Source organism: Microchirus variegatus, assembly GCF_963457635.1.
Source record: "Microchirus variegatus genome assembly, chromosome: 15".
NCBI classification, from domain to species: Eukaryota; Metazoa; Chordata; class Actinopteri; order Pleuronectiformes; family Soleidae; genus Microchirus; species Microchirus variegatus.
The window spans coordinates 3,366,600-3,390,339 of NC_139816.1; the positions used below are offsets into that span (position 1 = coordinate 3,366,600).

At 43.4% G+C, this 23,740-nt stretch overlaps 1 protein-coding gene across 1 annotated transcript in view; it reads left to right on the forward strand.

The window, feature by feature from the left end:
• adgrg2a (adhesion G protein-coupled receptor G2a) overlaps nucleotides 1-23,740 on the forward strand; it is a gene marked incomplete at both ends in the record, with an annotated part of 38,105 nt that continues 14,365 nt past the window's right edge. The window contains 9 exons of the mRNA XM_083901473.1: nucleotides 1-91; nucleotides 1,755-2,083; nucleotides 3,273-3,534; nucleotides 7,395-7,468; nucleotides 11,286-11,323; nucleotides 11,416-11,555; nucleotides 15,408-15,516; nucleotides 15,635-15,696; nucleotides 15,799-15,872. Of these exons, the coding sequence (XP_083757599.1) occupies nucleotides 1-91; nucleotides 1,755-2,083; nucleotides 3,273-3,534; nucleotides 7,395-7,468; nucleotides 11,286-11,323; nucleotides 11,416-11,555; nucleotides 15,408-15,516; nucleotides 15,635-15,696; nucleotides 15,799-15,872 (1,179 nt within the window). The remainder of the gene's footprint in view (nucleotides 92-1,754; nucleotides 2,084-3,272; nucleotides 3,535-7,394; nucleotides 7,469-11,285; nucleotides 11,324-11,415; nucleotides 11,556-15,407; nucleotides 15,517-15,634; nucleotides 15,697-15,798; nucleotides 15,873-23,740) is intronic.

Consider the following 23,740-nt stretch of genomic DNA (forward strand, 5'->3'; position numbering starts at 1 on the left):
ATGTATGGCTTTGACGGACGTTGGACGTGGGCGCGCAGTTTCCATCTCATCGCCTGGCTCCTGCTGCTGGCAGCGGCGGCTCCATCCACAGGTGATTACCATCAAAAAGTTTTATTTTATAAAAGAGGCGTTCAGTGTTTTTTGGGCCTTTTGCGAGATAGGGGGCGTTTTGACGCCGGCACAAACTTTTGGGTGACCGCTTTTTTTTCCCCGATTTCAAACGTTCTTTGCGTCCAAAGAGATAAACCGAGGGCCCACGCTTTGCGGCGAGAAGACACCGGGTTCCTGGGTTCGAGCCCCGTTCGGAACAACTTCGGAACAAGGGCCTTTCTGCAAGGAGTTTGCATGTTCTCCCCCGTGTTTCTCCGGGTTCCCCCAGCTTCCTCCCACAGTCCAAAAACATGCGATATTATATGGGGATTAGGTGAATTGGACGCTCTAAATTGACCGTAGGTGTGAGAGTGTGAGTGAATGGTTGTTTGTCTCTATATGTGGCCCTGCGATGGACTGGCGAACTGTCCAGGGTGTGACCCCCACCTATCGCCCAGTGTCTGCTGAGATAGGCACAGCACCCAAACTGAGCTTCATACGGTATAAAGTTCTTGAAAGTGTAATTGGGTTCCAGTTAGGGGATCACACAGGTGCCAATTAATACAGAATGACATGCAGCGATACATAGGGATGCATGCGGTTACAGGCCCCAGGTGTAGTTTGGGGTTTCCTGCGGCAATTTAGGAGTTGAAGGGATAGTTCGGAATTTTGGACATAAGACCTAGTTTCCAACTCAGCCGGTGTGATGGAGACGTCTTGAGACGTTTTTTTAAAGAAATTTCATTCAGTTCTTCCAGTTCCCGAGTTCGATGATGCTATGGCTAGCGCAAGTCAATGGTACCTGCTAGCATGGCATTAGAAACACTCATACCGACTCCACTGTGCACATAGAATGTCTGAAATAAAACCAACCTTGCAATTTGAAGGATTTATGTCTCAGCAGCAGCAGCAGCAGCGGAATCAGTCCGCCGCTGCCGGAAGGATAGTGCTGAGAAAGTAGTCCCTCAAAAATTCATGCGATGCGACGTTAGTTTTGTTTAGAATATTATCAACACAGGTATGTACGTCGATAGTCTGCCGTTACAATTGATTTGCCTCGGGTGCACTGTGGAGTCGGTGTGACTGTTTCTAATGCCATGCTAGCAGGTACCATTGACTTGCGCTAGCCATAGCACCAGCACCAACTCGGCAACTAGAAAAACTGAATGAAATTTCTCGAAAAAAACGTCTCCAGACGTCTCCATCACACCGGCTGAGTTGGAAAATAGGTCTTATGTCCAAAATTGCAAACTTCATGGCTACCTTGTATTTTGTACCAGATCAACAAGATCTTTCTAACTCCACTGGCTACCCTTAGCCGTCCGCCTCAAATTCAAGACACCGATGCTAGCCTACAAAGTGCGTCATGGGTCTGCTCCTGTTCATCAATCGTCTGGCGGTGCCAACGCCCCGCACAAGACGATCCAGACTCTTGAATGACCGACCGAGCGCTACCAGAACATGGGATCAAGAAGCTCCTGAAGACCCAACTCTTCCAAGAGCTGGGTCTTCTGTCCTAGCACTGACTTTACCCCCACCCTCTCCTGCACTTGTATCCACCTCTGCACTCTCACCCTTTGTCATACCTTAAGATCAATTTGTTGTGCTTTCTGGGACTTGGCACATTTATCACCCTCCCCCCCTGTGCTCCTTTGCTGTCATAGCAGCACTTAGCTATTTCTTCGGGGACACCAAGGCGGTGTTAAATGGCTGCAAGGACCACTGGACCCTGCAGGACCGGACGGCCAAGCCGCTGCTCAGACGGATGACGGTGTGCGTGGACGTCCGCGTGGTGAAGCCTGGAGCCTGGGTGGCCTTCTCTTACAGCTCCGTCTTTGCGCCCAAGCCCGAGCTGGGTCTGGAGGGAGACGAGCGGGCGCTGTACGGGTGGCTGCTAAAGGTCCGACATCAGTTTCCCGTGCGGTTGTCACTCAACGACTGGCACAGGGTTTGTCTCAGGAGGGACACGACGCGCCACTCCTTCAGTCTGGAGGTAATATTGCTGTTTGATTAGCACTTTTTTTTTTTTTTTTTTCAATGTACACGTAAATCACAAAAGTGCACAAAGACATCAAAGCAATAGCGATTGCGGGTGCACTGAAATGACATTATCTAAACTCTTTGGAATGCGGTGAGTGCTTTGAGCCTCTCTTTGATACGTGGGCCAAAGAAGTAGGTCAAACTGGTATTTCCGACTCCTCAGACAAAGCTCCTGAATCCACGCCCTGCGTACGCAACAATCAGCAAAGCTACTGTGAGGGAACGGTGGCGCTGACAATATGTGTATTGTGAGGTTGCAGATCGAGGTTATGGTTCCATAGTTCCACGTAGCATAGCACCTGGTTAAACAGGGTCTGTGCAGGTTTCAACGAGTCAAATTTAAGACTTTTTAAGACTTTTTTAAGACCACAATGAATACAATTTAAGACCCATTTCACATCCATACTTCCACAAAGTACAAAAGACGTGAAGGCATATTGGAGCCACAAATCGGTGAACTTGCACTTACCCATCTTACGCAAGCAATTCGGCTTAGCTGTGGGCTTTCGTTATGTTTTCTCCGCTGCTATGCTAACCAGTAACACCCCGCGGCGGGCGCACTAGCTAGTGGTGCGACCTAAGTTCCTTGTTGTAGTTCTGTTATCGGCATCCTCAAAAATCGAAACATTTCCAAGCGAGACTGAAGTTTATGCGCGTTTTAAATAAAAGTCACGTTAATAGATTTTTAAGACCTTTCAAAATTGTATTTAAGACCTTTTATGAGATTTAAGGAGAATTTTAGACATTTTAAGGCCTTCAATTCAAATTATTTAATTTGATTTAAGACTTTTTAAGACTTTTTAAGACCCCGCGGATACCCTGTTAAAGTACTTTCAGCATCGTGAAAGTAGGGCATTGCAAACACATCTTGAATGCAAACCGTCTTAAGTAATTGAACAGTTTCCCAGTCTGGGATTAAAAAATAGAGTCCGTCTGTGCATCCATCCAATAGTATAAATGTAGAGGTGGTGGTACAATGTCCCAAATAAGGATTAAAATCGTGTTTTCCTTCAAAGACAAAGAAGAAAGTACAATAATGTTTGCATCATCACAACAATTTCAAGGAAGTCTTATTTTGGTGACCATTGTCCTTTAATAACCTCATATAGCTCTTCCTATTTGACGTCTTTGATTGTCTCCAGGTGAACGGGACGGTGGTGGCAGAGAGGACGGTTATCGCCCGGGCCTTCCGACCCCCCGCCGGCCCCCTCCGGCTGGGCTGCGGTCCCGCAAACAGACCCCGCGGGGGCAAACGCGCAAACGTGGAGCTGTACCTTTTCCGGATGTGGGCGGACGCGGGCAAGCACGGCGCCTGCGAGGACGGCACCGTGATCGGCTGGAACGCTCAGTACTGGCGCGCGAGCAGCTACAGAGCCGCGAAGATCGATCCCGGCCTTTCGTGTGGTGAGAAAAGCCGTGCGTGCGCGGATCCCACGTATTGCCGCGAGTACATCTCGGTCTAATTAGCACATGCAGCTATGTCGGCTTTCGTCGCACTGGATGCCTTTCCATTTACGTGTAACTAACCCTTGACTGCATTTAACAAAACAATGCAGGGTAAACCTTTGCATCCTACCATTACATGTTCCTGAATGAATGCAAAAGACTAATTATAGCTATAACGTAATGGCATGTTTGCATTCTGCTGAAAGGGAATTCTAGAGCATGTAACTTGTTAACCTGTTTTTCAAGCTTTTGTTTTCTCTTTTTATTCAAATTTAATGTTGCATGAGATAGTAGTGGACTGTGGGATCTTGCACTGTGCCTTCGATGCTAAAGCTAATTGGGGGCTCATTGACTGAGCTTCGACTTAATGTGCAAGCCATGCACGCATAACGTGTGCACCCGCATAACTCATTGTCAACAATCGATTGCTTCAATCTCCCTTAAGATTTAAACAAAAGGAAACACTACGTCATTAGATACACAAATAGAAAAAGAATCTGGTCAAGCGCCTTCTCTATTAAAACAGAAACTAGTGCCAAGAGTCTTTAGTGTCCAATTGTCATCATGTTATAAGAAAAACACTCCTTCCATGAGTTCTTTAAAAGGCAAACACATGACACTTAATAGCTATAGCAGCTAAGAAATTAGCTGGAGCTGCTAATAACTACCTGTAGCGGCTAACAGCTAGGTGCAGCTTGAGTTGGCTTCAGTAATGTTCCTCACAAACCCTTTGCCTTTGTCTGTGTGTCTTGAAAACTTCATTCAGACTAAAACAATCCAATGTAATTCAGTCACAATGTTCCTTATTAGCGTGTTCCAAGACATTAGCGAGTGCATTACGTTCCTCTTGCGCAGCCCATACCTTCTCTTTTCAAACAAAAACCAGTACCAATAGTTTTGTTGGTCCAATTGTCCTTTGTTGAGTTCCCTAAAAGGCAAACACAAGACACTTAATAGCTATAGCAGCTAAGAAATTAGCGGGAGCTGCTAATAACTACCTGTAGCGGCTAACAGCTAGGTGCAGCTTGAGTTGGCTTCAGTAATGTTCCTCACAAACCCTTTGCCTTTGTCTGTGTGTCTTGAAAACTTCATTCAGACTAAAACAATCCAATGTAATTCAGTCACAATGTTCCTTATTAGCGTGTTCCAAGACATTAGCGAGTACATTACGTTCCTCTTGCACAGCCCATACCTTCTCTATTCAAACAGAAACCAGTAGCAATAGTTTTGTTTGTCCAATTGTCCTTTGTTGAGTTCTCTAAAAGGCAAACACAAGACACTTAATAGCTATAGCAGCTAAGAAATTAGCTGGAGCTGCTAATAGCTACCTGTAGCGGCTAACAGCTAGGTGCAGATGGATTTGGCTTCAGTTATGTTCCTCATAAACCCTTTACGTTTGTCTGTGTGTCTTGAAAACTTCATTCAGACTAAAATAATCCAATGTTATTCAGTCACAATGTTCCTTATTAGCATGTTCTAAGACATTAGCGAGTGCATGATGTCCCTCTGCACAGCCCATACATGAAAAATGGTGGCGCTCTTGGCTTCCGGCAGTGCTGTCGCAGTAAATACAGCAGACTCCTCTGTTAAATATTGAGATGTTAGACATTTCCTTTGCCGAATGTTGGAGATCGATGACTCGTGACTCGTCCAGTGATGACTCTCAGAATTTAAATGTATCCATATCAACGTTCAAATTCAGCCTCTTTTTCCACCAGTAGTTTTGCATGTACTGTACGTAGAGCATGTTGAATGTTGCATGTTTTTCCGTTTGCTCTGTAGAACATAGACGACTGAGACGTGTCGCTGTTCGAGTGGACCCTAATGCTGTGACCTCAGGTGACATTTTGCATTGCATTGATAAATACTGTATATACTGTCCGTGTGTTTAATTAAACACGTATTTAGTTGGGTTTAAGATCTGACTGGATTGAGTCTTTAACATACAAGATTTTCTAAAGCTCTCCCACTGAAGATAGACTGTATTCACTGACTAAACGTGTTGTTTCAGCGATCACGACGGCATCTGGACGATCGTCGTTGTCGTCGTCAACTGGTAAGCATCTGTTTACATCAGGGGTCTTCTCTTCACAGTAGGGCTGGGCGATATCAACACTTTTTATTCTAAACTCAACTAACCTCCATCTGATTTTTCAGTCATCTAACTTCTGAACTACACTTGATTTGCAATGGCATTAGTGATGGGATCGGCAGTTCATTTGAGTGTACTGAATCACTGGAGTTCGTTCATTTAAATGACTCGTTCGAAAGATTCGTTCACCGAATCGTTCGGTGCTTAGCAGGAGCCCAGTGCCCTGCTACGCGACTCGCGTCCTCCCCGAGTGCAGTACGTTCGCGCCGCGGGTCATAGAGCGAGCGACGGCGCGAACGAGATTCACGTCCTCAGCCACAGTTCACCAGTTCTCTGTGTGTCAGTTCGTTCCTCAGCCGCAGTTCACCAGTTCTCTGTGTGTCAGTTCGTTCCCCAGCCACAGTTCACCAGTTCTCTGTGTGTCAGTTCGTTCCTCAGCCGCAGTTCACCAGTTCACTCTCTGTCAGTTCGTTCCTCAGCCACAGTTCACCAGTTCTCTGTGTCAGTTCGTTCCCCAGCCACAGTTCACCAGTTCTCTGTGTGTCAGTTCGTTCCTCAGCCGCAGTTCACCAGTTCTCTGTGTGTCAGTTCGTTCCTCAGCCGCAGTTCACCAGTTCACTCTCTGTCAGTTTGTTCCTCAGCCACAGTTCACCAGTTCTCTGTGTGTCAGTTCGTTCCCCAGCCACAGTTCACCAGTTCTCTGTGTGTCAGTTCGTTCCTCAGCCACAGTTCACCAGTTCTCTGTGTGTCAGTTCGTTCCTCAGCCGCAGTTCACCAGTTCTCGGTGTGTCAGTTCGTTCCTCAGCCACAGTTCACCAGTTCTCTGTGTGTCAGTTCCTTCCTCGGCCGCAGTTCACCAGTTCTCTGTGTGTCAGTTCGTTCCTCGGCCGCAGTTCACCAGTTCTCTGTGTGTCAGTTCGTTCCTCAGCCGCAGTTCACCAGTTCTCTGTGTGTCAGTTCGTTCCTCAGCCACAGTTCACCAGTTCTCTCTCTGTCAGTTCGTTCCTCAGCCACAGTTCACCAGTTCTCTGTGTGTCAGTTCGTTCCTCGGCCGCAGTTCACCAGTTCTCTGTGTGTCAGTTCGTTCCTCGGCCGCAGTTCACCAGTTCTCTGTGTCAGTTCGTTCCTCAGCCACAGTTCACCAGTTCTCTGTGTGTCAGTTCGCGAACGAATCACAGCAGCACGGCAGACACAGTTCTTCTTAGAGATTCACGAGTGAGCGACGGCGTCGGCGAACGACTTCACGAGTGATATCACAGAACGCGTCAGTTCCGCCCCCGGGCCGCCACGATCGCTGCTGAGCTCAAGTGAACGAAGAAAGGAAACGAATCGGTTCACGAAGTGATCCCAGTCAGTTCGTTCACTCAAATGATTCGTACTAACCCGAACGAGTCGCTCGTGACCGACACAGCACTAAATGGCACGGTGTGTCCTTTTTCGAAACGTTTTTTTCCGTATTTGATATCGCGACATGTGTTGTTAGCGTATTAGCGCCCCAGCCCTACTTCACAGAGAAGCCAAAACAGTGAGCAATATCATTTGGAATTTTGCGTCGCTGGAGCCAAAAATAATGTTTTCTTTCCTCTTCAGATCCCTCGCTCATAAGCTGCGACGTCAGCCAACTCTGCTCCAACAACAGTAAGAAATATTCACCCCTTTTGTGCCATTATGATGTGTGTATTCTCACACTGGTCTAAGTTTCAGTTCGATGTCTTTCTTTCTCCAGCTGCTTTCTTTTGGATGTTCATACGCGTCGACACCACCAGGACGGACGTAGATGAAACACGTGTGCAAAACCAGGTGGGGATAAAAGTTTAATTAACTCTCGCCACCCGCGTGTTGTTGTTGATATGACTTCAATTGTTCCACTCGTCACAAACGAGTCTTTCCGGCACGGAAGCATTTTTTCGCCGGCCAATTCCTGCCCCAAAATGCTGGTACATTCCAGTCCCATGATGCACCAGGAATTAATTTTGAATTGAACCGGTACACTATTGAAATCACGCGACGTCGGTGACACAGACAGTCCCTGTTGTGTTGGTGTAATTTAACGTAATTAAATGACGGTGGCAAGTTAACAAGTTTTCCGTTGTTTATCCGTTTCGCTGGCAACGGATGTGGCGATGGCTCCGAGCGATGACTCTGAAGGGGCAGCGAGCGTCATAATTTCAGCAGAATGTCGAGAATTTGACCGCTCAAACACAAAGTAGAGCTGAGGCGGCGGCTTTAATTGTGTCTCGTTTCGAAACGTCAGTACTTTGGCTTTGGAAATGAACATTCAGTACTTTTACATGACATAAACCCCGTATGGGAATAGAGCTAAAGGTGTTCGGCTCTGTCGCCCTGTTTCCATCGTGGTACGGTTTGTTATGGTAACGGTAAAGTTTTGTGGCTGTACGTCCAACCGGAGGTGGAAAAAGTACTAAAAAATATTGTACTCAAGTAGAAGTAAAAGTAGTTAATTTTAAATGTACTCTAAAGCTCACATAGAGTGGTCCTGTTGCACATATATGTTAGTTATGGAGGTCTACTTACATACATTGACTTGTTTTTATGCTCAAAAACCTCCTAGTTGCTGTAAACGAGCCGATAGAAATCCTCTTTTCTGACGCTGTTGCCCAACCGCGATATTTCAGACATAAATCTCACATCCAGAAGACAGACTGTCTTGTGATTGGCCAATACCCGGAAGTGACATATTCAGCTCCCCCCTCTGGAACGGTGGATGCACTGCTACTCATTATCAAAACATTGTTTTAACAGTGTTTAAAAATAGCTTCTTCACGACTCCCTGCCTCAGTCCCTTTGACGACCTTTGACCCAGAGTCAGAAGACACTGTCGCTCGTGAAACACCTCCACAACGGACGTTATTCTTCTTCTGCGGTTCAATGTACGCAACCGGATGTGCCCGGACTAGTGCCCGGAGTAGGAGGATCTGCTGTTCCGGAGAACCGGTGTTTACGTAACCGGACCGGGTTTTTTCAGAGATCTCGCTGAGCCCGAGATTACAATAAAACACAGCGTTCTCAGCAGTGGCTGAAAACTGTTTGGTTCAAAACTTCAGGGCTTCTTAAACAAGGTAATGACGCAGATACACACTAAAAAACAGCGTTTATAGGAACTTCCTGTCTAGGTCCGCTTCAAAACAAACGGTCAAATATGCATTGTTGTATTTACTTGTCATAACTAAAAGTGCATGAATGGTTCGTTCAGAATCAGGTGATCGGATTATAGATAAATCCGGCACGATCATGACTTCCAGGGAAGCTCGGGGTCTCTGGCAGTCAGTGGAGCAGTGATTGGGTGCAGATGCTGGTTCTTGATTGGAGAAACTGTCTGAAAGGCAGGAACTTTTGGATTGACCGTGTTATAGAAATATACACGACACCGCAGTTAAGTCCAAAAGCATTTTTGTATAAAATGGACGAGCAGAATGGACGAGTGACCGCCACTGAATCGAGCTTTTACTGCATATGGAACTTTGAGTTGGACGAGTCGAGTCTCCCTTGATGCTCAGCACATGCGTCACAGTTCCCAGGGTTCCCACCCCTGGCCGATACCCAGAAATAACACCGGAGAATAAGAACGGCAGCAACGGAAGTATGTTGAAATTCAGGTCGGTGAATTTTTTGGACTGACACGGAGATCCATTTTAAATCTCTGTCAGCTTAAAGAATTAAATCATCTTCGCGTTAATAGAGGGCAGGAACGATCACTGCTTGAATATTGAGAACAATATGTTTTCTCTGCGCTCAGAGGAACTCCTACAGTTTTAGTTTGCAGTTTTGCAGCCAGCAAACTAAAAAGATTTGTAAGCGCCATGTGCAGAATTTCCAACAGATTTCCAACTGCAGGCGTCTGCCAGTGGAGAAGTGGGTATGAATTACAGTATGTGAAAACAAGCCACCATTCTGCTACGCTGTCGTCTGATAATAATGAAAATATCTTCCAGTTAAAGCTCAGTTTTTGCTCAGGTTTGCTTGTTTGTTCTAATCTTCCCGTCTTTCCACTCAGGTGTCAAGAGCGTTGAGCTGCCAAAATCCGGCCTCCGAGAGACAAGATTTCTGTCAGAAAGTCCAAAGTGTTGTGGTCAGTATGTTTCTACGGTGGCCCTGAGGTGCAAAACACAAACTCAAATCAAAAACACAACACAAATCAAAAACACAAACATTAACTCAGAGTTGTTTCTGTGTTTTCTGCTTTTCTGTTTGCGTTGTGAGTTAATGTTTTCGTGTTTTCTGCATTTGTGTTTGCGTTGTGAGTTAATGTTTTCGTGTTTTCTGCTTTTGTGTTTGCGTTGTGTGATTTGTGTTTGCGTTGTGAGTTAATGTTTTCTTGTTTTCTGCTTTTGTGTTTGCGTTGTGTGATTTGTGTTTGCGTTGTGAGTTAATGTTTTCGTGTTTTCTGCTTTTGTGTTTGCGTTGTGTGATTTGTGTTTGCGTTGTGAGTTAATGTTTTCTTGTTTTCTGCTTTTGTGTTTGCGTTGTGAGTTAATGTTTTCGTGTTTTCTGCTTTTGTGTCTGCGTTGTGTGATTTGTGTTTGCGTTGTGAGTTAATGTTTTCTTGTTTTCTGCTTTTGTGTTTGCGTTGTGTGATTTGTGTTTGCGTTGTGAGTTAATGTTTTCTTGTTTTCTGCTTTTGTGTTTGCGTTGTGAGTTAATGTTTTCGTGTTTTCTGCTTTTGTGTCTGCGTTGTGTGATTTGTGTTTGCGTTGTGAGTTAATGTTTTCTTGTTTTCTGCTTTTGTGTTTGCGTTGTGAGTTAATGTTTTCGTGTTTTCTGCTTTTGTGTCTGCGTTGTGTGATTTGTGTTTGCGTTGTGAGTTAATGTTTTCTTGTTTTCTGCATTTGTGTTTGCGTTGTGAGTTAATGTTTTCGTGTTTTCTGCTTCTGTGTTTGCGTTGTGAGTTAATGTTTTCGTGTTTTCTGCTTTTGTGTTTGCGTTGTGTGATTTGTGTTTGCGTTGTATGTTAATGTTTTTGTGTTTTCTGCTTTTGTGTTTGCGTTGTGTGATTTGTGTTTGCGTTGTGAGTTAATGTTTTTGTGTTTTCTGCATTTGTGTTTGCGTTGAGTTAATGTTTTCATGTTTTCTGCATTTGTGTTTGCGTTGTGGGTTAATGTTTTCGTGTTTTCTGCTTTTGTGTTTGCGTTGTGTGATTTGTGTTTGCGTTGTGAGTTAATGTTTTTGTGTTTTCTGCTTTTGTGTTGTGTGATTTGTGTTTGCGTTGTATGTTAATGCTTTTGTGTTTGCGTTGTGTGATTTGTGTTTGCGTTGTGAGTTAATGTTTTTGTGTTTTCTGCATTTGTGTTTGTGTTGTGAGTTAATGTTTTTGTGTTTTCTGCTTTTGTGTTTGTGTTGTGTGATTTGTGTTTCCGTTTTGAGTTAATGTTTTTGTGTTTTTGTGTTTTTGATTTGCGTTTGTGTTTTTTGATTTGTGTTTGTGTTTTTCGATTTGCGTTTGTGTTTTTCGATTTGCGTTTGTGTTTTTTGATTTGTGTTTGTGTTTTTCGATTTGCGTTTGTGTTTTTTGATTTGCGTTTGTGTTTTTTGATTTCCCCACAATCCCACCTTTGACGACGAAATGTAACCGCGACTCTTCCTCTCTTCATCTCCGCAGGTCGTGGAGGTTTCCTGCAGCGTCCAAACAAGCATAAGGTAACGTGTCAGCCTGAGTGAAAACAACGCTGTGAGATTTTTTTTTTACTGTCTCAGCGGCACAGAGTGTGTGTAAAACTTCATGTTTCCAGGAACACGACGTGCGGCGTGCTGCTGCAGCTCGGCCGCGCCGCCTCGCCGTGCGAAATGCAGCGGGACGCGGTTTCTGCGCTGCAGCAAACTGCGAGAGTCAGGATCGGGATCCGGATCGTGGGAGCGGTGGAGAGAGTCGGTGAGTGTTTGTGACGTCAGTCGCTGTGCAGAACACCAGTATCACAAGTGTCAGCAGAACATTTAGACACAAGTGAGGCAGCATTTTCGCACGAAAAACCCAGTGAGATGGATTATTTTGTTTTCAGGAGGATTTAAAGGTGCATTATGTAATAAATCTAAAGCAACTGGCCATAAAATCCTCCTAATATGTCACAGAGACTCAGGAATAATGTTCATATAACAAACTGAACTCACCAACAACAACAGTACAGACAAAATATTTGCATTAAAAAAAAAATATTTTGCAGACTGCAAATCATGTTTATGTTTTGAAATCAAGTTTTGGCGTCATGTGGCGCCACCTACCGCCGTCTACCAATCATTGCAGTCAGTAGAGTCTCAGCTGCCGAGCAACCACGGGTTGCCAGTTACGTCAGAAAACGAAACCTAAAAGACCTCGGTGTTTTGAATTTGAGTGTAGTAACCGTTTTTGGCCACATTCTTACATATGGCGCCTTTAACTCACTTTATGAAATAACGTACTGGATTTTACAGGAGAATAATCAAAAAAATCACTTCTTGAAACCAATTTATATGGACTGGAGTTCTTGTTACCTTGTCTTTTTATTTATTTCTGACCCATATATTGACAGTTATATTCTACACCTCTAAACCTTTGCTTTTAATTATTTTATTTATTTATTTAAATCTTTTATTATCATTATTATTTATTATTATTATTATTATTATTTTTCATTCCTTGGTAAACTGTGTAAACTCATTATACTTGAACAATGTCGCAGTGTTACATAAGAAAAGTATTCGTTTTTTTAAGCAATAAGTGTGTAAATATAGAACATGATGATAAAGTAAATGATTCCATTGAGAATAAGAAGAACTTCTTAGTGAGCAAATATATATAAACAATACAATAAGGAGAATTAAAGTTATTTAAATTGCATGTATTTATGCTACAAAGACTGTTTATGTAACTGTGAACAGAGACAGACATTTATTCAAATATACCTGAACCTGTCCACGTATGCAAAACAGGAAACAGGAATGCACAGACCTGTGTGTGTCTGTGTGTGTGTGTGTGTGTGTGTAAGAGACACGCTATTAACTGGAATTTGAGTTTTCACTGTCAAGGTTTCTTTGTTGTAGTTATGTGTAATAGCACCAAAGTACAGAATGTGACACAAACACGGCTGCACTTCTCAACGTTTGAAGGTCGTTTCACTCAGATCCTTCCTCCACTCACATCGTACAATTTTGCATGAACTGAAAAATCCTCTTTTCCGAACCTGTTCAGGACTGTATACGTATACACATCTGTGCTTTAATATCGATTCCTCAATGACACTTTTTTTTTTTTTCCAAATACCAATTCTATGAAATATGTGTGAACATAAAAAATTATAACTTGGCCAATACTTTAAAAATCGAGAACATTAAAAACTAAAAAAAAAAAAAGACAGTAAAAACGGTTAAAAATAATAATAAAAGGGCTCATTAGGTGTGAGACGGTGCCAACTGACACCGTTGAGACGTGATTTTAATCTCAAAATGACTTCCTGGTGCAGTAAAAGTTAAATTAAAACACAAGAACACACACGGTCGTACACTCTTAGAAATAAGGGTTCCAAAAGGGTCCTTCTACAAGGGCTGAGGTTCTACCTGGAACAATTTGCTTCTGATAAACCCTTACCCGAAGAAAGGGTTTTTCAAGGGTTCTTGGTAACACTAATGGTTCCAGTGAGAACCATTTTGATCCAGAGAACCCTTTAAAACCCTGTTCCTGAATAAGGGGTTTTAAAAGGGTTCTTGGTGGAACCTTTCTAAAAAGGTTCTACGTGGAACCATTTGCTTCTGAAAAAACCCAAAGAAATGGTTTTTCAAGGGTTCTTGGTAACACTAATGGTTCCAGTAAGAACCATTTGATCCAGAGAACCCTTTAAAAAACCCTTTCCTGAATAAAGGGTTTTAAAAGGGTTCTTGGTGGAACCCTCCAAAAGGGTTCCAGGTGGAACCTTTCTAAAAAGGTTCTATGTGAAACCATTTGCTTCTGAAAAACCCAAAGAAATGTTTTTTTAAGGGTTCTTGGCAACACTAATGGTTCCAGTAAGAACCATGTTGATCTAGAGAACCCTTAAAAACCCTGTTCCTGAATAAAGGGTTTTAAAAGAGTTCTTGGTGGAACCCATCAAAAAGGATTCCAGGTGGAACCTTTCTAAAAAGGTTCAACGTGGAACCATTTGCTTTTGAAAAACCCAAAGAAATGGTTTTTCAAGGGTTCTTGGTAACACTAATGTTTCCAGTAAGAACCATTTTGATCCAGAGAACCCTTTAAAAAACCCATTCCTGAATAAAGGGTTTTAAAAGGGTTCTTGGTGGAACCCATCCAAAAGGATTCCAGGTGGAACCTTTCTAAAAAGGTTCTACGTGGAACCGCTTCTGAAAAACCCAAAGAAATGTTTTTTAAAGGGTTCTTGGTAACACTAACGGTTCCAGTAAGAACCATTTTGATCCAGAGAACCCTTTAAAAAACCCATTCCTGAATAAAGGGTTTTAAAAGGGTTCTTGGTGAAACCCATCCAAAAGGATTCCAGGTGGAACCTTTCTAAAAAGGTTCTACGTGGAACCGCTTCTGAAAAACCCAAAGAAATGTTTTTTAAAGGGTTCTTGGCAACACTAATGGTTCCAGTAAGAACCATGTTGATCTAGAGAACCCTTAAAAACCCCGTTCCTGAATAAAGGGTTTTAAAAGAGTTCTTGGTGGAACCCATCCAAAAGGATTCCACGTAGAACCTTTCTAAAAAGGTTCTACGTGGAACCATTTGCTTCTGAAAAACCCAAAGAAATGTTTTTTCAAGGGTTCTTGGCAACACTAATGGTTCCAGTAAGAACCATGTTGATCTAGAGAACCCTTAAAAACCCCTTTCCTGAATAAAGGGTTTTAAAAGAGTTCTTGGTGGAACCCATCCAAAAGGATTCCAGGTGGAACCTTTCTAAAAAGGTTCTATGTGGAACCATTTGCTTCTGAGAAACCCAAAGAAATGGTTTTTAAGGGTTCTTGGTAACACTAATGGTTCCAGTAAGAACCATGTTGATCTAGAGAACCCTTAAAAACCCCTTTCCTGAATAAAGGGTTTTAAAAGAGTTCTTGGTGGAACCCATCCAAAAGGATTCCAGGTGGAACCTTTCTAAAAAGGTTCTATGTGGAACCATTTGCTTCTGAGAAACCCAAAGAAATGGTTTTTAAGGGTTCTTGGTAACACTAAAGGTTCCAGTAAGAACCATTTTGATCCAGAGAACCCTTTAAAAAACCCTTTCCTGAATAAAGGGTTTTAAAAGGGTTCTTGGTGGAACCCATCCAAAAGGATTCCAGGTGGAACCTTTCTAAAAAGGTTCTACGTGGAACCGCTTCTGAAAAACCCAAAGAAATGTTTTTTAAAGGGTTCTTGGTAACACTAATGGTTCCAGTAAGAACCATTTTGATCCAGAGAACCCTTTAAAAAACCCTTTCCAGAATAAAGGGTTTTTAAAAGGGTTATTGGTGGAACCCTCCAAAGGGGTTCCAGGTGGAACCTTTCTAAAAAGGTTCTACGTGGAACCATTTGCTTCTGAAAAACCCAAATAAATGTTTTTTCAAGGGTTCTTTAAAACCCCTTTCCTGAATAAACCATTTTAAAAGGGTTCTTGGTGGAACCTTTATAAAAAGGTTCTACCTGGAGCCAAAAAGGATTCTCCGATGAGGACAAGCCGAAGACCCTTACATGGTTCTACTTAGCACTTTTATTTCTAAGAGTGTACAGAGGATACAGTGTTAGCCGCGTTAGCTCATAGCAGTTTTTTTTTTTGTCACTTTCAGGTCGAAATCTGTGCGTGGACCTGAATTCCGGCGACAACTTTGTGAGGTGCAGTTTCACGTCGTCGCTGGATCACGTCTGTCAGAACGACACAAGCTCCATGTTTGACTGGTGAGGATTTTTTTTTTCCGATTCCCGATGTTCACGTTGTGTTGTGTTGTGTTGTGTTGTGTTGTGTATGTATGTGCGTGCATTCTGACTGTTTCACTTCTTACCGTGCATCGACAAGCTCCATCTTAGACCTGGACTCGAGCAGACCGGATCCACGCGCCGCGGTGGAACCGTGCGCCGGTGAGCATTCAAAGCCGCCCCACGCCCATGTCTGTGCTCTTGAATTCACGGCCGCTGCCTCAGCCGCTTCACCTTTGTTGTGTCTTTTGTCTTCGCTTTCAGGCGGAAACGGCACAGTCACAACAGCCGGCGCAACAACAGTTAGCACAAGTATCAGTTACACAACGGAGCACAATGTGACGACAGCTGCCAGCGATTTCACAACGGCCTCTCCCAGTTACACAACAGGACACAATTACACTACAGCCACGAACAATTACCCTACAGCCACGAACACACACACAGCAGTCGCAAACAATGACACCACAACATCTTCCAGTTACATAACAAACAACAATGTGACGACAGCGGCCAACAGCAACACAACAAGAAACACTGTAATGACAACCTCTAACGGTCACACAACAGAGAACAACACAACTGCAGCCACCAACAATGCCACAACATCGACCAATTACATAACACACAACAATGTGACAACAGCGTCCGACACAAACACAACACACATTCCAGACACAACATCTTCAAATTACATAGCAAACAACAATGTGACAACAGCTGTCAACAGCAACACAACAAGAAACACTGTAATGACAACCTCTAACAGTCACACAACAGAGAACAACACAACTGCAACCACCAACAATAACACTACAGCCACCAACACACACACAGCAGTCACAAACAATTACACCACAACATCTTCCAGTTACATAACAAACAACAATGTGACAACAGCGTCCGACAGAAACACAACAACACACATTCCAATTACAGCCTCTAACAATCAAACAACAGCATATAATACACACACAGTTACAAACAATTACACAACGGCCTCTCCCAGTAACACAACAGGACACAATACAACTACAGCCACAAACAATTACACTACAGCCACCAACACACACACAGCAGTCACAAACAATTACACCACAACATCTTCTAATTACATAATACACAACAATGTGACGACAGCTGCCAACAGCAGCACAACAAGAAACACTGTAATGACAACCTCTTACAATAACACAACAGAGAATAACACAACTACAGCCACAAACAACAACGCCACAACATCAACCAATTACATAACACACAACAATGTGACAACAGTGTCCGACACAAACACAACACACATTCCAGTTACAGCCTCTAACAATCAAACAACAGCATATAATACACCAACAGTTACAAACAATTACACAACGGCCACAAACAATCACATGACCACTTCACCCAATTACACAACAGAGAACAATGTTACGACAGCTGACAACAACTTTCCAACATCTTCACCCAATTACACAACAAGGAACAACTCAACTGCATCCACCAACAATCACACAACAGTCTCTCCCAATTACACAACAGGGAACAATGTGACGACAGCAGCCAGCGATTTCACAACGGCCTCTCCCAGTTACACAACAGGACATAATACAACTACAGCCACAAACAATTACACTACAGCCACCAACACACACACATCAATCACAAACAATTACACCACAACATCTTCTAATTACATAACAAACAACAATGTGACGACAGCTGCCAACAGTGACACAACAAGAAACACTATAATGACAACCTCTAACAATTACACAACAGAGAACAACACAACTGCGGCCACCAACAACAACGCCACAACATCGACCAATTACATAACAAACAACAATGTGACAACAGCGTCCGACAGAAACACAACAACACACATTCCAGTTACAGCCTCTAACAATCAAACAACAGCATATAATACGCACACAGTTACAAACAATTACACAATGGCCTCTCCCAGTTACACAACAGGACACAATACAACTACAGCCACAAACAATTACACTACAGCCACCAACACACACACAGCAGTCGCAAACAATGACAACACAACATCTTCCAGTAACATAACAAACAACAATGTGACGACAGCTGCCAACAGCAACACAACAAGAAACACTGTAAGGACAACCTCTAACAGTCACACAACAGAGAACAACACAACTGCAGCCACCAACAACGCAACAACATCGACCAATTACATAACACACAACAATGTGACAACAGCGTCCAACAGAAACACAACAACACACATTCCAATTACAGCCTCTAACAATCAAACAACATATAATACATCCACAGTTACGAACAATTACACAACGCCCACAAACAATCACATGACCACTTCACCCAATTACACAACAGAGAACAATGTTACGACAGCTGACAACAACTTTCCAACATCTTCACCCAATTACACAACAAGGAACAACACAACTGCATCCACCAACAATCACACAACACTCTCTCCCAGTTACACAACAGGAGACAATATAACTACAGCAACCAACAATTACACTACATCCACCAACACACACACAGCAGTCACAAACAATTACACCACAACATCTTCCAGTTACATAACAAACAACAATGTGACGACAGCTGCCAACAGTGACACAACAAGAAACACTGTAATGACAACCTCCAACAGTCACACAACAGAGAACAACACAACTGCAGCCACCAACAACAACGCCACAACATCGACCAATTACATAACACACAACAATGTGACAACAGCTTCCAACAGAAACACAACACACATTCCAGTTACAGCCTCGAACAATCAAACAACAGCATATAATACACCCACAGTTACAAACAATTACACAACAGCCTCTCCCAGTTACACAACAGGACACAATATAACTACAGCCACAAATAATTACACTACAGCCACCAACACACACACAGCAGTCGCAAACAATGACAACACAACATCTTCTAATTACATAACACACAACAATGTGACGACAGCTGCCAACAGCAGCACAACAAGAAACACTGTAATGACAACCTCTAACAATAACACAACTGCAGCCACCAACAACAATTACACCACATCTGCTAATTATGGAACAAATCATGTGACAACAGCTTCCAACAATCTCACAACAGTTTCTCCCACTTACACAACAGAGAACAATGTAACTACAGTCTCCAACAACAACAACAACAACACAACATCTACCAATTACATAACACACAACAATGTGACAACAGCCTCCAACAGGAACACAACAACACACATTCCAATTACAGCCTCTAACAATCAAACAACAGCATATAATACACACACAGTTACAAACAATTACACAACAGGTGCAAACAATCACATGGCCACTTCAGGCAATTACACAACAGAGAACAATGTGACGACAACTGCCAGCGATTTCACAACAGCCTCTCCCAGTAACACAACAGGACACAATGTAACTACAGCCACAAACAATTACAGGACAGCTACCAACTTACACACAACAGTCACAAACAATGTCACCACAACAGCTTCCAATTACATAGCAAACAACAATGTGACGACAGCTGCTAACAGCAACACAACAAGAAACACTGTAATGACAACCTCTAACAGTCACACAACAGAGAACAATGTAACTACAGCCACCAACAACAATGCCACAACATCTACCAATTACATAACACACAACAATGTGACAACAGCGTCCAACAGAAACACAACAACACACATTCCAATTACAGCCTCTAACAATCAAACAACAACATATAATATATCCTCAGTTACAAACAATTACACAACGTCCACAAACGATCACATGACCACTTCACCCAATTACACAACAGAGAACAATGTTACGACAGCTGACAACAACTTTCCAACATCTTCACCCAATTACACAACAAGGAACAACACAACTGCATCCACCAACAATCACACAACAGTCCCTCCCAGTTACACAACAGGACACAATATAACTACAGCCACCAACAATTACACGACAGCCGCCAACACACACACAACAGTCACAAACAATGACACCACAACATCTTCCAGTTACATAACAAACAACAATGTGACGACAGCTGCCAAAAGCAACACAACAAGAAACACTGTAATGATAACCTCCAACAGTCACACAACAGAGAACAACACAACTGCAGCCACCAACAACAACGCCACAACATCGACCAATTACATAACACACAACAATGTGACAACAGCTTCCAACAGAAACACAACAACACACATTCCAGTTACAGCCTCGAACAATCAAACAACAGCATATAATACACCCACAGTTACAAACAATTACACAACAGCCTCTCCCAGTTACACAACAGGACACAATACAACTACAGCCACAAATAATTACACTACAGCCACCAACACACACACAACAGTCACAAACAATTACACCACAACATCTTCCAATTACATCACAAACAACAATGTGACGACAGCTGCCAACAGCAACACAACAAGAAACACTGTAATGACAACCTCGAACAATTACACAACAAAGAACAACACAACTGCAGCCACCAACAACGCCACAACATCGACCAATTACATAACACACAACAATGAGACAACAGCTTCCAACAGAAACACAACAACACACATTCCAATTACAGCCTCTAACAATCAAACAACATATAATACATCCACAGTTACAAACAATTACACAACGCCCACAAACAATCACATGACCACTTCACCCAATTACACAACAGAGAACAATGTTACGACAGCTGACAACAACTTTCCAACATCTTCACCCAATTACACAACAAGGAACAACACAACTGCATCCACCAACAATCACACAACAGTCTCTCCCAGTTACACAACAGGACACAATATAACTACAGCCACCAACAATTACACTACATCCACCAACACACAAACAGCAGTCACAAACAATTACACCACAACATCTTCCAGTTACATAACAAACAACAATGTGACGACAGCTGCCAACAGCGACACAACAAGAAACACTGTAAGGACAACCTCTAACAGTCACACAACAGAGAACAACACAACTGCAGCCACCAACAACTCCACAACATCGACCAATTACATAACACACAACAATGTGACGACACCTGCCAACAGCAACACAACAAGACACACTGTAATGACAACCGCTCCCAGTTACACAACGGGGAACAACACAACTGCGGCCACAAACAGTCCCACAACAGCCACTCCCAATTCCACAACAGACAATAACACAACTGGGGCCACTAACAATTCCACAATAACTTCTCCTAGTTACACAACAGGGTACAACACAACTGCTGCCACCAACAATTCCACAACAACCTCTCCTAGTTACACAACACGGTACAACACAACTGCTGCCACCAACAATCCCACAACAACCTCTACCAATTACACAACAGGGAACAATACAACTGCAGCCAACAACAATCACACAACAACCTCTCCTAGTTACAAAACAGGGAACAACACAACTGGAGCCACCAACAGTCCAACAACAGCCTCTCCCAATTACACAACAGGGAACAACTCAACTACAGCAACCAGAAATTCCACAACATCATTTCCCAATTACACAACAGGGAACAACACAACTGCAGCAACCAATAATACCACAACAACCTCTCCCAATTACACAACGGGGAACAACACAACTGCTGCCACCAACAATTCCACAACATTCTCTCCCAATTACACAACAGGGAACAACACAACTGCTGCCACCAACAATTCCACAACAGCCTCTCCCAATTACACAACGGGGAACAACACATCTGTAGCCACAAACAGTCCAACAACAGCCTCTCCCAATTACACAACAGGGAACAACACAACTGCAGCAACCAATAATACCACAACAACCTCTCCCAATTACACAACGGGGAACAACACAACTGCTGCCACCAACAATTCCACAACAGCCTCTCCCAATTACACAACGGGGAACAACACATCTGTAGCCACAAACAGTCCAACAACAGCCTCTCCCAATTACACAACAGGGAACAACACAACTGCAGCAACCAATAATACCACAACAACCTCTCCCAATTACACAACGGGGAACAACACAACTGCTGCCACCAACAATTCCACAACAGCCTCTCCCAATTACACAACGGGGAACAACACATCTGTAGCCACAAACAGTCCAACAACAGCCTCTCCCAATTACACAACAGGGAACAACACAACTGCAGCGTTCAACAGTCCCACAACAGCCTCTCCCAATTACACAACAATGAACAACACAACTGGAGCCACCAACAGTCCAACAACAGCCTCTCCCAATTACACAACAGGGAACAACACAACTGCTGCCACCAACAATTCCACAACAACCTCTCCTGGTTACACAACAGGGTTCAACACAACTGCAGCCAACAACAATTCCACAACAGCCTCTCCCAATTACACAACAATGAACAACACAACTGGAGCCACCAACAGTCCAACAACAGCCTCTCCCAATTACACAACAGGGAACAACACAACTGCAGCGTTCAACAGTCCCACAACATCCTCTCCCAATTACACAACAGGGAACAGCACAACTGCTGCCACCAACAATTCCACAACAACCTCTCCTAGTTACACAACAGGGTTCAACACAACTGTAGCAACCAATGATTCCACAACAGCCACTCCCAATTACACAACAATAAACAACACAACTGGAGCCACCAACAATTCCACAACAGCCTCTCCTAGTTACACAACAGGGAACAACACAACTGCAGCCTTCAACAATTCCACAACATCCTCTCCTAATTACACAACAGGAAGCAACACAACTGCAGCAACCAACAATTCTACAACAGCCTCTCTTGATTACACAACAGGAAACAACACAACGGCAGCCTTCAACAATTCCACAACAGCCACTCCCAATTACACAACAGGAAACAACACAACTGGAGCCATCAACAATTCCACAACATCCTCTCCCAATTACACAACAGGGAACAACACAACTGCAGCCACCAACAATTCCACAACAGCCTCTCTTGATTACACAACAGGAAACAACACAACGGCAGCCTTCAACAATTCCACAACAGCCACTCCCAATTACACAACAATGAACAACACAACTGGAGCCACCAACAGTCCAACAACAGCCTCTCCCAATTACACAACAGGGAACAACACAACTGCAGCCACCAACAGTCCAACAACAGCCTCTCCCAATTACACAACAGGGAACAACACAACTGCTGCCACCAACAATTACACAACAGCCTCTTCTTATTACACAACAGGGAACAACACAACTGTAGCCACCAACAGTCCCACAACAGCCACTCCCAATGACACAACAAGGAACAACACAACTGCAGCGACCAACAACTCCACAACCTCTCCTAGTTACACAACAGGGAACAACACAACAGCAGCCACCAACAATTCCACAACAGCCACTCCCAATTACACAACAATGAACAACACAACTGGAGCCACCAGAAGTCCAACAACAGCCTCTCCAAATTACACAACTGGGAACAACATAACTGCAGCCACCAACAATTCCACAACAACTTCTCCCAATTACACAACGGGGAACAACACAACTGCAGCCACCAACCATTCCACAACCTCTCCTAGTTACACAACAGGAAACAACACAACTGCAGCCACCAACAATTCGACAACAGCCACTCCTATGTACACAACAATAAACAACACAACTGCAGCAACCAACAGTCAAACAACATCCTCTCCCAATTACACAACAGGGAACAACACAACAGCAGCCACCAACAATTACACAACAGCCTCTTCTTATTACACAACAGGGAACAACACAACTGGAGACACCAACAATTCCACAACAGCCTCTCCCAATTACACAACAGGGAACAACACAACTGCTGCCACCAACAATTACACAACAGCCTCTTCTTATTACACAACAGGGAACAACACATCTGTAGCCACCAACAGTCCCACAACAGCCACTCCCAATGACACAACAAGGAACAACACAACTGCAGCGACCAACAACTCCACAACCTCTCCTAGTTACACAACAGGGAACAACACAACAGCAGCCACCAACAATTTCACAACAGCCACTACCATTTACACAACAATGAACAACACAACTGGAGCCACCAACAATTCCACAACAACCTCTCCAAATTACACAACGGGGAACAACACAACTGCAGCCACCAACAATTCCACAACCTCTCCTAGTTACACAACAGGGAC